General features: G+C 45.2%; 1 protein-coding gene across 2 annotated transcripts in view; it reads left to right on the top strand.

The window, feature by feature from the left end:
- Positions 1-14010, top strand: part of fbxw2 (F-box and WD repeat domain containing 2) — a 60427-nt gene extending 46417 nt beyond the window's left edge. The window contains exon 7 of one of the 2 annotated variants that reach the window (XM_072488529.1): positions 13195-14010. In XM_072488529.1, the coding sequence (XP_072344630.1) occupies positions 13195-13273 (79 nt within the window). In that variant the 3' untranslated portion in view covers positions 13274-14010. Of the gene's footprint in view, positions 1-2550; positions 4364-13194 lie in introns of those variants that run through there. The other variant, XM_072488528.1, reaches the window with a different exon arrangement.
- The last annotated feature ends 1642 nt before the right edge of the window (positions 14011-15652 follow it).

Below are 15652 nucleotides of genomic sequence, written 5' to 3'. Positions count from 1 at the left end.
AAATGAAATGACATGACGAAATTAAAATCGCTTGTTGTCACAAGTAGGCTTCAAATGAAGTTACTGTGAAAAGCCCCTAGTCGCCACATTCCGGCGCCTGTTCTGGGAGGCTGGTACGGGAATTGAACCACGCTGCTGGCCTGCCTTGGTCTGCTTTAAAAGCCAGCAATTTAGCCCAGTGTGCTAAACCAGCCCATTGTTTGCTGGTGGTGTGATTGTCTACTCCTACCACTGTCAATGGGATTTTCCATTGAAGCCGCTAGGAGCGGTTTCAAGATCTGTGTATTGAGTCAGCTTCCACGTGGGGTTATTCCCTGTGGCTCAGCTCAGTAAAGAGAGAAACAAAAACACCACAACCTGGACAAGATGGCTATTTAATCAAGCTTGTTACGTGTACACGGAGACCAGATTGGATATCAGCGAAAACCTGTTCTACCGAACGGAGCCGAGCACAGTAATTATACAACGTTCAAAAATCAATAGCCCACCCCAGTTGAATGCGATCCAATCCCTGAAGCTGCTTCTTTTAAACTTATTCAATAGAATTGCAAGCAATGTTTAAACTTCACCCAATTGATCCACATCCTGACAGCTGCTTGCAATCCCAGCAGCTTGCTGACTGTGCGAAACAGAACAACAGATGTCAGAAGTAATGTCCTTTTGGTCAAGTGAGCTATCCTAAATCCCATTTGATTACTTATTACTGCTATGTCCTAAAAATACATGTTTAATGGTTAATAATGATTACTCAGTCCTATAATTCATCTCAATCTTTAATAAAACAACTTATGCAAAACTACTCTAGTGGCATGCTAACGATTCAGTTTTAAGAGATATCATCGCTGAACCCCACCCCCTTCAGCCACCCCTCGCCGCCGGAAACCCCACGAGTGGGTGTGCACTGCCTGAGAGACCAGAGATTCCCGCTGCCAGCGAGCGGCCGGAGAATTCCGGTCTTTGTTCCACTTAAAACGGTGGAAATCCTTTTTGGTAATTTTGAGAAGGAATAGTTTAGTAATTGCAACAGAATAAGCCGGCACAGGCGTTTATCCTCAGTTTGCTAATTCATTTTGATTTTATTTCCTGTAATTGCGTGTCATAATTTATAGAAACATAGAAAATAGGAGGAGGAGGCGGCCTGCTCCACCAGTCATTGTGATCATGGCTGTTCTTCCAATTGAATAGCTTAATCTGTTTTACCCCCTTTTATCCTTTGGTCCCCATTGCCCTATAAGTGCTTTTTCTAACTGCTTCTTGAAAACGTACAACTTGCATTTAAAAAAGAACTGAATTTTGTCAATTGCTTAGAAACAGGCCATTTGGCCCAACCAATCCATACTGGAGTTTTATATTCCACTTGAGCCATTCCCATCCTTTCTCGTAACTTAATCTGCATAACACTATATCCCCTTCTAATCGAGCTTCCCTTTCAATGCATCTATGCTATTTGCGTCAACTGCTCTGAGATAGAAATGCCACATTCTCACCACTCCATGGAAGGAAAGTTCTGTGCTTTTCAGTCTGGAGTGAAGTTGAAAGCAGACTAGCAGTGAACGGCCAGTGTTCACTTGCACTTCTCCAATACCTTCTATTCCCTAACCATCAACTCTATCCCTCTTCCTGACCGCTCTCTGAAGCTGAATCTTGCCAACCTATTTGAGCAGAGTTGAGCTTCCTTGCCCTCCTTAACATTGCCCATTTCGGCCCAGCCCCCGCTCACCTACTGAAACCCTTGAACATGCCTTTGTCAGCTTTAAATTGGTCTAAGTCCAATGCTTCCCTACCAGCCTCCTATGCACCCTCTAAAGTTGATCATCGAACATTATGTTGTTCGTATTCCATCGTGCACCAAGTCCAGTTACCCATTGCCACAGCATTCAATGACTAATATTGGCTCCTGATCTGGTAACTCGCCAATTTTCTTTCATCTTTGTTTCCAAGGCTTTGCCATATCCAATCTTTGTAAACTCCTACAACCCTTGGATCTCTGCCCTCTTCCAATTTTGACATCTTAAACATCTCCAATTTTTATCGCCCTACCATTGGTGGTCATGCCTTCAGCTGCCTGGACCCTGATCTCTGGAATTCACTCTCTAAACATTTCCACCTCTCACTACCTCCTTTTTAAGACTCCATAAAATCAACTTCTTTGACTTAGCTTGTCGGTCACCTTCCTAATACCTGCTTATATGCCAATCCACCTACCCTGCACATCATAGGGTTGTGGGGTTGAGACCCACGCGGACATGGGGAGAATGTGCAAACTCCACATGTTCAGGGACCCGGGTCCGGGATCGAACCTGGATCCTCAGCGCTGTGAGACACTGCGCCACTGCCGCCCTTGTGGTGTTTCTCTAAAGGTGCTATATAAATGCATATTGTTGTTGACTACAGTAACTTGTCAGAGACTGCTGACTTGGAAATTAGCCCATTTCCCTTTCGCTCCTTTGGAGACACACAATTGCTACCATGACCTGTTCTGCATTGATCATTGTATTAACATTAGTTGCATTTAGTTACGGCTTCACCTATTTGTGTTTCTCTTGACAGAGTTATTAGAACTCCTGATTCTACGAATCTTTCCTTGCTGAGCCTGGGAGAAGTCTTTGCTCTGCTGTTTGACAGCCATTATCTGTACATTATGGACCTGAGGACAGAGAAACTAGTTGGTCGCTGGCCTTTGCCCGCATATAGGAAATCCAAGAGGGGTTCAAGTTTCCTGGCGGGGGAGACGGCATGGCTAAATGGACTCAATGGCACAAATGACGCAGGCCTGGTTTTTGCCACAAGCATGCCAGACCATAGTATTCACATGGTCCTGTGGAAGGAAAACGGATGAAGAAACATTTTTAAAACAGTCAGGCATGAACTGCTCGTGCTGCTGTTTCTGGGGATACTCCTGAGAATGCAAAAATCTTTGCATCAACCAAAGTCCGTGCAGACCTGGCATTCTCGTGTGTACAGTTACGGTTAATTGCCTTTATTTTTTTTAAGAAAGTCAAATGAAACCAGCATGTTGAAAATTATTTTTGCAGCTTAAATCCGTTTGCTTGCAAATTAATGTACCAATACAGGGATGGGGAAGGAAAAAAAACAGTAATAGCTGTTTAATTTTTCATGGCACTGTTTAGAAATTTATTACGAGCCAAGGGTTGAATATTATGCTTGACGAGCACATTTCAATGTAATGAATCTATTGTTTGCAGTATTCTGAACATTCCCTGAATGCCTTCATTTCTTCTGCACCTGACAATATGGAACACCTTACTTTTTTATATATAATATATAAATATTTCCATTCAGGACTTTGCCTTAATGCTTTTAGTAGTGGTTGCTCTCAAAGAACATGTTTATAGAACATAAGTAGGTACTTTAAATTTGTCCACATTTTATATTTTGGTATAGTCAGTATTTACAATGATATTTTTACTGAAATTTGCCCATGTTGTCACCGTTGTTAATTATCTTCAATATATTCTTTCTGAAAAAAATAATTGGGAATTTACTTGGTTGCTTTGCTCATTGTAAGTCTACAAAAGTGGAATCTTTAACACAAAGCAGTGTAATGAAGATATTCCCTTTGCACTTGAGATTGTTAGAATGGAAACAGCTTTTGCAGTGTCTCTGGTAAGACATGGTTGGGAGGGGCGGGGAGAGAGAGGAGGTAGATTTGGGGGAGATAGCGGGGTGCCACATTTCTCCCTCCCACAAGACTTGGACATCTGCCTGTCTAGTAATTAATGCCAAGATCAGGAGCTGCTGAAAAGGTTTCAGTCAGGCAGTATGCTGCCTGTACTGCCTACATAGGAACAGGAGTAGGCCATTCTGTGAGATTGTGGTTAATATGAATCTACCTTCCATGGCTCTTATCTCTGCTCAGGGGGATCTAATATGCTCCTTCCCAAAAGGGGGTTGTGGTTACAATTTTTTTTAATAAAAGCATCTGCACATTTAATATTGAAGCAAACTGCAAGGGTGTGTGTGTGTATATGTGATATGTATATTTATAAATATACACACTTGCAGTTTGCTTCAATATTGAGTGTGCAAAAACTATATACAATATATGTTTTAAAATACAGGAGAGATTACTTTTATTCAAATCTTTTATGGTGCTTTTCTCTGGTGTCAGGTTGGAATTATAGCTGCTCCATGGTGATGCTTAAATTAAGTGGCAATATTGTTGAAGGATTACACAAGAACATGTGATTGTATTTCTTTTTGAGCAATAGCTAAAGCGCTGGTTGAAATCAGCCTGAAAGGAATGAGAATAATTCATGTGAACTTGCCATCTGCACCTGTCATTGTGTTTATTGAATTGTGTAACACGTTGAGGTTTTTATAAAAAGAAACATTTGCAAAATATGACTGAAAAGTAAAATGTAAAGCTGGTGTCTACAACACATGCTCACTTGGTAAGGGATGGTTTGACCATTATCCTTTGAAGGATGAGTATTATCCCATCTTCATGCATTTAGGAGATGAACCAGAATGACAGAGCAGATCTAGTGAAGAGCTTCCGTTCAGTTATGCTGTGTACCCTCACCTCCTCTGACTGAAAGTCACCAAAATGGTGTTGCTACTTCCAGCTGGAATATCGGATGTTCTGATACTGAGCCAGTTTTGATTGCAGCTTTTGGTTTATATATACACACCTACAAAAGGTATGAGGACCATGTTGTAAATTTCCTGGCTTCACGTTGTTGTACCAACTATTATATTCACTTTCCTTTCATCTTTAGTTCTTATGTATTAATTATTGAGTGCTAATTACTTGTAGACTATTTTAATAATTTTTTAACCTCTGCAACAGATTAACCTCTTGCTGCCTGACATAACCTCTGACCATCTGACACGTATGCAATGGTGCACTTGGTCAAGGACGTGCAACCTTGTTTGTTTTTGCGTAAAGAATCTATTGATGTTTAATTTTAAACTTTGCATTTTTCTCCATACTTCATTCTCTAGATATTTAATTGACATCTGTTTACATTCTAATAATGTGTGAGGGATCAGAGAGTTCAGCTTTCTCAAATGCAGTTGAAACCATTCCAGCAAATTAACAGAGGCTAGTGCAATATTTTCCTATCTGTTAAATATGTAATTATCTGAAAGTTATTGCTGGCAATGTTTTGTAGCAACGATGCCACGCTGTCACACCAGTTGCCTATTTTTGTATATGCTTGTAAAAAGATATCTTGATAATGATTTGATTCCCAGAATGACATTGTTCAGGTAAATTCTTCTGAAATATTATCTGGGACTGAGGAATATTGATTTGTAACAATGACCTCATCAAAGTTAGGGCTAGACCATTCAGGAGAGATGTCCTGAAGTACTTCTCGCAAATGTGGCCGAGGTTTGGAACACTCTCCCACAGACAGCAGTTGAAACTAGAACAGATGTTAATTTTAAATCTGAGATAGGTCGATAGATTTTTGTTAAGCAGAGATACTAAAGGATTATATATGGAGTTAGGTCATAAATCAGCCATGATCTCATTAAATGGCAGGACAGGCTTGAAGAGCTGAATGGCCTACTCCTGTTCCTATGTCCTTAAAATGAAATCATCCTATTTTTGTCACGTACAAGATACACATTTTTCCCCAGGAGAATTTCCTAAGGGTAGATTTGAGTATTGCTGAGAAAGGGTTTTTTTGTTTTGTTGAAGCTTTTCATCTCGGACTCATCAGGACAATTCCCAAGAATACTAAAACATCAAATATTTGGTATTTGACGGAAAGCCACAAGAAAAAATATATTTTTCAGCCATAGGCAAGTTCTGTAAACAAAAACCCTCCAAGATGAGTATTTGGAATGATTAATTCAGTCGTTGTTCTGTTTCAAATGTAAACACGTGGTGTAATTAGTTTTTAAAATTATCATAGATTATCATCATAGAATTTACAGTGCAGAAGGAGGCCATTCGGCCCATCGAGTATGCACCGGCTCTTGGAAAGAGCACCCTACTCAAGGTCAACACCTTCACCCTATCCCCATAATCCCATAACCCAGTCACCCCACCCAACACTAAGGGCAGTTTATCATGGCCAATTCACCTAACCTGCACATCTTTGGGCTGTGGGAGGAAACCGGAGCACCCGGAGAAAACCCACGCACACACGGGGAGGATGTGCAGACTTCACACAGACAGTGACCCAAGCCGGAATCGAACTTGGGACCCTGGAGCTGTGAAGCAATTGTGCTATCCACAATGCTACCGTGCTGCCCATCTTGGGTTACAACCAATTAATTGGTTCAGCAGTTTATGCAGAAAACCTTTTGGGAGAAATATGTGCAAAAAATAAAAGCCGTGTCCATCTCTGATCTTAATTGAAACAAAAAAACTTTTGTCTAACGCATGAAATATTAAAGTGTGCAAGCAATACGTTATAATATAAATTAATTTCTACTGTTTAGAAATTTACTGTGTAAAAATTATGATGTTTAGATTTATTTAGCAAGGGTTAAATGTGATGAGAATTATAAACCCTTCAATTCAATTTAATTGTTGCAAATATCTATTAATCCTGTGATATTGGAATAACGGTGTCCCGATGGGAAAGCCATTGGGGAGAGAGATGGATAGATTATAGCTGTGGTGTATTTCCTGGAGAGTGGTGAGCTGTACTTTAAAACAACTTTCACAAACCAATAATTGCATCATAAATGTGTGTGTAAAATTAAATCTTACACATTCAGACCCTTTTTTTTTTTTAAATAATATTTTATTGAAAATTTTTGGTCAACCAACACAGTACATTGTGCATCCTTTACACAACATTATAACAATACAGATAATAACGACCTTTTTTATTTAAACAAGAACAAAAGAAAACAACAACAAATAAATAAATATTAAATAACAAAAATAAAAACTAGCCCTAATTGGCAACTGCCTTGTCTCAGGCCACACACCCCCCCCCCCCCCACCCCCCACCCCCCAAGTTCTGGGCTGCTGCTGCTGCCTTCTTTGTTCTCCCCTATCTATCTTTCCGCAAGATATTCGACGAACGGTTGCCACCGCCTTGTAAACCCTTGAGCCGACCCCCTTAGGACGAACTTAATCCGCTCTAACTTTATGAACCCCGCCATTTCATTTATCCAGGTCTCCACCCCCGGGGGCTTGGCTTCTTTCCACATTAGCAATATTCTGCGCCGGGCTACTAGGGACGCAAAGGCCAAAACATCGGCCTCTTTCGCCTCCTGCACTCCCGGCTCTTGTGCAACCCCAAATATAGCCAACCCCCAGCTTGGTTCGACCCGGACTCCTACTACTTTCGAAAGCACCTTTGTCACCCCCATCCAAAACCCCTGTAGTGCCGGGCATGACCAAAACATATGGGTATGATTCGCTGGGCTTCTCGAGCACCTCGCACACCTATCCTCCACCCCAAAAAATTTACTGAGCCGTGTTCCAGTCATATGTGCCCTGTGTAATACCTTAAACTGAATCAGGCTTAGCCTGGCGCACGAGGACGACGAGTTTACCCTGTTTAGGGCATCTGCCCACATCCCCTCCTCAATCTCCTCCCCTAGCTCTTCTTCCCATTTCCCTTTTAGTTCGTCCATCATAGTCTCCCCTTCGTCTCTCATTTCCCTATATATATCCGACACCTTACCGTCCCCCACCCATTTCTTTGAGATGACTCTGTCCTGCACCTCTTGTGTCGGGAGCTGCGGGAATTCCCTCACCTGCTGCCTCGCAAAAGCCCTCAATTGCATGTACCTGAATGCATTCCCTTGGGGCAACCCATATTTCTCGGTCAGCGCTCCCAGACTCGCAAACTTCCCATCCACAAATAGATCTTTCAATTGCGTTATACCTGCTCTTTGCCACATTCCATATCCCCCATCCATTCCCCCCGGGGCAAACCTATGGTTGTTTCTTATCGGGGACCCCCCCAGTGCTCCGGTCTTTCCCCTATGTCGTCTCCACTGTCCCCAAATCTTCAGTGTAGCTACCACCACCGGACTCGTGGTATAGTTCCTTGGTGAGAACGGCAATGGGGCTGTCACCATAGCCTGCAGGCTGGTCCCCCTACAGGACGCCCTCTCTAATCTCTTCCACGCCGCTCCTTCCTCCTCTCCCATCCACTTACTCACCATTGAAATATTAGCGGCCCAATAATACTCACTTAGGCTCGGTAGTGCCAGCCCCCCCCTATCCCTACTACGCTGTAAGAATCCCTTCCTCACTCTCGGAGTCTTCCCGGCCCAAACAAAACCCATAATACTCTTTTCTATCCTTTTGAAAAAAGCCTTCGTGATCACCACCGGGAGACACTGAAACACAAAAAGGAATCTCGGGAGGACCACCATCTTAACTGCCTGCACCCTCCCTGCCATTGACAATGCTACCATGTCCCATCTCTTGAAATCTTCCTCCATCTGTTCCACCAACCGCGTCAAATTTAGCCTGTGCAATGTGCCCCAATTCTTAGCTATCTGGATCCCCAGGTAACGAAAGTCTCTTGTTACCTTCCTCAACGGTAGGTCTTCTATTTCTCTACTCTGCTCCCCTGGATGCACCACAAACAGCTCACTCTTTCCCATGTTCAATTTATACCCTGAAAAATCCCCAAACTCCCCAAGTATCCGCATTATTTCTGGCATCCCCTCCGCTGGATCCGCCACATATAGTAGCAGATCATCCGCATATAAAGATACCCGGTGTTCTTCTCCTCCCCTAAGTATTCCCCTCCATCCCTTGGAACCTCTCAGCGCTATCGCCAGGGGCTCAATCGCCAGTGCAAACAGTAATGGGGACAGAGGACATCCCTGCCTTGTCCCTCTGTGGAGCCGAAAATATGCCGATCCCCATCCATTCGTGACCACACTCGCCACTGGGGCCCTATACAACAGCTGCACCCATCTAACATACCCCTCTCCGAACCCAAATCTCCTCAACACCTCCCACAGATAATCCCACTCCACTCTATCAAATGCTTTCTCGGCATCCATCGCCACTACTATCTCCGTTTCACCCTCTGGTGGGGCCATCATCATTACGCCTAACAACCTCCGTATGTTCGTGTTCAGCTGTCTCCCCTTCACAAACCCAGTTTGGTCCTCATGAACCACCCCCGGGACACATTCCTCTATTCTCATTGCCATTACCTTGGCCAAGACCTTGGCATCTACATTGAGGAGGGAGATTGGTCTGTAGGACCCGCATTGTAGCGGATCCTTTTCCTTCTTTAAAAGAAGCGATATCGTTGCTTCTGACATAGTCGGGGGCAGTTGTCCCCTTTCCTTTGCCTCGTTGAAGGTCCTCGTCAGTAGCGGGGCGAGCAAGTCCAAATATTTTCTGTAAAATTCAACTGGGAATCCGTCCGGTCCCGGGGCCTTTCCCGTCTGCATGTTCCTAATTCCTTTCACCACTTCTTCTACCGTGATCTGTGCTCCCAATCCCATCCTTTCCTGCTCTTCCACCTTGGGAATTTCCAGCCGATCCAAAAACTCCATCATTCTCTCCCTCCCATCCGGGGGTTGAGCTTCATACAATTTTTTATAAAATGTCTTGAACACTTCATTCACTCTCTCCGCTCCCCGCTCCGTCTCTCCATCTTCGTCTCTCACCCCCCCTATTTCCCTCGCTGCTCCCCTTTTCCTCAATTGGTGTGCCAGCAATCTGCTCGCCTTCTCTCCATATTCATACTGTACACCCTGCGCCTTCCTCCATTGTGCCTCTGCAGTGCCTGTGGTCAGCAAGTCAAATTCCACATGCAGCCTTTGCCTTTCCCTATACAGTCCCTCCTCCGGTGCTTCCGCATACTGTCTGTCCACCCTCAAAAGTTCTTGCAACAACCGCTCCCGTTCCTTACTCTCCTGCTTCCCTTTATGTGTCCTTATTGATATCAGCTCCCCCCTAACCACCGCCTTCAACGCCTCCCAGACCACTCCCACCTGAACCTCCCCATTGTCATTGAGTTCCAAGTACTTTTCAATGCATCCCCTCACCCTTAAGCACACCCCCTCATCCGCCATTAGTCCCATATCCATTCTCCAGGGTGGACGCCCTCTTGTTTCCTCCCCTATCTCCAAGTCTACCCAGTGTGGGGCATGATCCGAAATGGCTATAGCCGTATATTCCGTTCCCCTCACCCTCGGGATCAATGCCCTACCCAACACAAAAAAGTCTATGCGTGAATAGACTTTATGGACATAGGAGAAAAACGAGAACTCCTTACTCCTAGGTCTACTGAATCTCCACGGGTCCACCCCTCCCATCTGCTCCATAAAATCCTTAAGCACCTTGGCTGCTGCCGGCCTCCTACCAGTCCTGGACTTCGACCTATCCAGCCTTGGTTCCAACACCGTGTTAAAGTCTCCCCCCATTATCAGCTTTCCGGTCTCTAGGTCTGGGATGCGTCCTAGCATTCGCCTCATAAAATTGGCATCGTCCCAATTCGGGGCATACACGTTTACCAACACCACCATCTCTCCCTGTAATTTGCCACTCACCATCACGTATCTGCCCCCGTTATCCGCCACTATAGTCTTTGCCTCGAACATTACCCGCTTCCCCACTAATATAGCCACCCCCCTGTTTTTCGCATCCAGCCCCGAATGGAACACCTGCCCTACCCATCCTTTGCGCAACCTAACCTGATCTATCAGTTTCAGGTGCGTTTCCTGTAACATGACCACATCTGCTTTAAGTTTCTTAAGGTGTGCGAGTACTCGTGCCCTCTTTATCGGCCCGTTAAGCCCCCTCACGTTCCACGTGATCAGCCGAGTTGGGGGGCTTCCCACCCCCCCCCCTTGCCGGTTAGCCATCATCTTTTTCCAGCTTCTCGCCCAGTTCCCACGCGGCTGTATTTCTCCCAGACGGTGCCCCCCCGCCCATCCTTTCCCGCACCCACTCCCCCCTTTCCCCAGCAGCAGCAACCCAGTAATTCCCCCCTCCCCCCCCCCCCCCCTGCTAGACCCCCCGCTAACGTAATTACTCCCCCCATGTTGCTCCCAGAAGTCAGCAAACTCTGGCTGACCTCGGCTTCCCCCCGTGATCACGGCTCGCCCCGTGCGGTGCCCCCTCCTTCCTGCTTCTCTATTCCCGCCATAATTATCATAGCGCGGGAACCAAGCCCGCGCCTCTCCCTCGGCCCCGCCTCCCATGGCCAACGCCCCATCTCCTCTCCCTCCCCCCCTCCCCCCATCACCACCTGTGGGAGAAAGAAAAGTTACCATACCGCAGGATTAATCATACAATCCCTCTTCGCCCCCCCCCCCCCCCCCCCCACTCGTCCCACCACTTTGTCCAAACGTTCATTTTCGTAGTCCAATCATTCCAATTTTTCTTCTACAATAAAAGTCCACGCTTCATCCGCCGTCTCAAAGTAGTGGTGCCTCCCTTGATATGTGACCCACAGTCTTGCCGGTTGCAGCATTCCAAACTTTATCTTTTTTTTGTGAAGTACCGCTTTGGCCCGATTAAAGCTCGCCCTCCTTCTCGCCACCTCCGCACTCCAATCTTGATAGACGCGGATCACCGCGTTCTCCCATTTACTACACCGAGTTTTCTTCGCCCATCTAAGGACCATTTCTCTATCCTTAAAACGGAGAAATCTCACCACTATGGCTCTGGGAGCTTCTCCTGCTCTCGGTCCTCGCACCATAACTCGGTATGCTCCCTCCACCTCCAACGGACCCGTCGGGGCCTCCACTCCCATTAACGAGTGCAGCATCGTGCTCACATATGCCCCGACGTCCGCCCCCTCCACACCTTCAGGAAGGCCAAGAATCCTCAAGTTGTTCCTCCTTGCGTTATTTTCCAGTGCCTCCAACCTCTCCACAGATCGTTTCTGGTGTGCCTCCTGTATCTCCGACTTCACCACCAGGCCCTGTATGTCGTTTTCATTCTCTGCTGCTTTCGCCTTCACGACCCGAAGCTCCTGCTCCTGGGTCTTTTGTTCCTCTTTCAGCCCTTCAATCGCCTGTAATATCGGGGCCAACAACTCTTTCTTCATTTCCTTTTTTATCTCCTCTACGCAGCGTTTCAAAAACTCTTGTTGTTCAGGGCCCCATATGAAACTGCCACCTTCCGACGCCATCTTGGTTTCTGCTTGCCTTCCTTGCCGTTGTTCCAAAGGATCCGCTGCAATCCGGCCACTTTCCTCTCCTTTTTCCATCCGTGTCCAGGGGGAACACCCTTCTGGTTTACCGCACGGTGTTTTCAGCCGTTAAAATTGCCGTTGGGGCTCCTATCAAGAGCCCAAACGTCCGTTTCACAGGGAGCTGCCGAAACGTGCGACTCAGCTGGTCATCGCCGCACCCGGAAGTCCCCACATTCAGACCCTTAACAAGTAATTATAATGAAGCATGCTTGAGCTGCATTATATTCCTTTAGTCCTTTACTTTGGTGTGACTAATTCATATTGACTTAAGCAATTAAAAGGCAAATTTTATGATGACCAACACCACTTCTCATTCTCCCCAGAGTGTTAGTAATTTGTTATATTGGCATCTGCCTAAACATTAAAACCCATGAATCTTCATAAGTCTGTTGACAGTCCAAGGTAATATATAACAGTACTGAAGCCCAAATCGAAGTTTGACTTTCACAAGCACCCAATGCAAAAAATTAACATGCTGACGTTCAGAATATTTGTTCATGGGGGAGGTGAGTGTTGCTGGAAAAATCAGCATTTGTTGCCCCCGTCCCTCATTGCCCTTGAGATAGTTTTGCCTACTGCAGTCTATCTGGCACAGGTCCATCCACTGTGCTGTTAGGAAAGGAGTTCCCATTTTTATTTGACCCAGCAACAGTGAATGAATGGAAATATAGTACCAAGTCAGGAGGGGAACTTGAAGGCGGTTTTCCAGCACGTCTGCTGCCTTCGACCTTCTAGGCAATAAGGGTTGCGTGTTTGAAAGGTAATTTCAAAGGAGGGTGGGCAGGTTACTGCAGTGGATCTTGTCTATGGAATGCACTGCTGCCATTCTGCTTCAATGACGAAAGGAGTAATTTGTGGTCAATGCGACCTGGCTGCTGCTTCGAGGAGTGTTTGAGCTTGTGTGTGGAGCTGCACGCATCCAGGTAAGTGGAGAGAATCCCATCACCTTCCTGACTTGTGCCTTGTAAATGGTGAACAAGTTTCTGGGAGTCAGGTGGTGACTTGCTCCCTGCAGAATTTTTGGCATCTGATTTGCTCTTGCCTGGCATTTATGTTACTTATTACCACTTAACAGCTCAAGCCTGAATGTTGTCCAGGTCTCGCAGCTTTATGGAGACAGACAGCACTATCGGAGGAGTCGTGAATGGTACTGAAAATTGTGCAAGCATCCCCACTGAGCGAGGGAAGGTGAAGTAGCTGAAGATGGTGGTGCCTTGGACACCATTGTCCTTTGACTGAGCTGACCTCCCCCATCAACAAAATTTCTTCCTGATTCTGTTGACTTACTTCGGGCTCTTTTATGCCACAACTCAGTCTAATGCTGCCTTGATGTCAAAGGATGCCATGCTCACCACACTTCAGAAATTGTGCTCTTTGTCCATGTTTGGACCGTGACTACAATGAGGTCTGGAGCTGAGTGATGGCAAGATTGAGCAAGGCACAAAGTCCTACAATACACAAAGAAACAGGAGTTTCACTCCTTCAGCATGACTTTTGAAAACCTTCAGTCAGTTGTGCTATCTGTATTTGTACAGTTCCCTAAATGTTATAATGGTTTGCAGTTCTTATAAAATGTATGAGTATGACTCTACAGAGTATGTTTAGAGTCAGATAGAACCAGAATGAAGGAAACACTGTTCAGCAAACATTAATGTACAACGTTACAATTGTTACCATCAACAAATTCTAGCAGTTAATATTTGCCTGAATCTAGGTAATTTGTTTAGTAGATAATGATCAAATATTTCTTCCTTCCTGTTAACCACAGATTGGAGTCAATTGATAGAAATTCTTAAAGGGAAAACACCCAGGTGCATTTAAGAGCCATACATTCCTTAAATTGCATGACAACTTTGATATTTTAAATTCAAGAAGTTTAATACAGATCCTTGATTACTGAGTCACTGTTCTATTTATTCAGTTTTAATCTTTTTTTTTTAAATCAGAAAAATTCACAAACTTGTTACTGATCTTCAGTTTTAACAGAGGTGCGTTTGGCTAAATGCGAGTAACAGTCAGGAGGTGGACTCATGGGATGTGGGTGGAACTGGCTGGGCCAGCATTTTATTATTGCCCAGCCCTATTTGCCCTCAACTCTGCACTGAGGGCATTTTAAGAGTCAGCCACATTGCTGTGGCTCTGGAGTTGATGGTAATTTCACATGCTAATGAGGTGCATTTGAAGAGATCTCAACATCTTTTGAATTCATCACCTTCATCTCTCGGGTTTTCAGTGGACTGTGAAATAAAGGTGAGACTTCATACAATAGGATAAAGGCAGCCTTCACCATCTGCTGCGACACTGTTAAGCAGTGGTGGGATCTGTATGAAGTCAGAGAGCAGAAAAGAAGTGAGTCCATAAGACCGTAAGACACAGGAGCAGAATTAGGCCACTCGGCCCATTGAGTCTGCTCCGCCATTCAAACATGGCTGATATTTTTCTCATTCCCATTCTCTTTCCTTCTCTCTATAACCCCTGATTAATCAAGAACCTATCTATCTTAAAGACATTCAGTGATTTCGACGCCACAGCCTTCTGCGGCAAAGAGTTCCACAGATTCACTACCCTCTGGCTGAAGAAATTCCTCCTCATCTCTCTTTTCAAGAATCTTCTCTTTAGTCTGAGGTGGTGTCCTCTGCTAGTTATTCCTAAAAGTGGAAACATCCTCTCCACATCCACTCTATCCAGGCTTCGCCATATCCTGGAAGTTTCAGTAAGATTCCCCTCATATCCTTTAAACTCCAACGAGTACAGTCGCAGAGTCCTCAACCGTTTCCCATCCGACATGCTCTTCATTCCAGGGATCATTTTTGTGAACTTCCTCTGGACTCTTTCCAAGGCCAGCGCATCCTTCCTTTGTTAGGGAGCCCAAAACTGCTCACAATACTCCAAATGGTGTCTGACCAGAGCCTTATACAGCCTCAGACGTACATCCCTGGTCTTGTATTCAAGCCCTCTTGACATGAATGCTAACGTTGCCTTACTAACTGCCGACTGAACCTGCATGTTAATTGTGAACAAGGACTCCCAAGTCCCTTTGTGCTTTTGATTTCCTAAGCATCTCTCCATTTAGAAAATAGTCTATGCCTCCATTTCTCCTTCCAAAGTGCATAACCTCACACTTGTCCACATTGTATTCCATCTGCCACTTTTGTTGACTCTCCTAGCTTGTCCAAGTCCTTCTGCAGCCCGCTTTCTTCCTCAATACGACCTGTCCATCTACAGAGCTTTGTATCATTTGCAAACTTAGCAACAGCTAAGTAACAGCTGTTACTCGGGTAGCACGGTAGCCTTGTGGATAGCACAATTGCTTCACAGCTCCAGGGTCACTTGTTCGATTCCGGCTTGGGTCACTGTCTGTGTGGAGTCTGCACATCCTCCCCATGTGTGCGTGGGTTTCCGCCAGGTGCTCTGGTTTCCTCCCACAGTCCAAAGATGTGCAGGTTAGGTGGATTGGCCATGATAAATTGCCCTTAGTGTCCAAAATTGTCCTTAATGTTGGGTGGGGTTACTGGGTTATGGGGATAGGGTGG

Source organism: Scyliorhinus torazame, chromosome 22 (genome assembly GCF_047496885.1).
Source record: "Scyliorhinus torazame isolate Kashiwa2021f chromosome 22, sScyTor2.1, whole genome shotgun sequence".
NCBI lineage: Eukaryota > Metazoa > Chordata > Chondrichthyes > Carcharhiniformes > Scyliorhinidae > Scyliorhinus > Scyliorhinus torazame.
The sequence above is the reverse complement of the archived record's forward strand: the minus strand, read 5'-3'. Positions and strand labels throughout refer to the sequence as shown.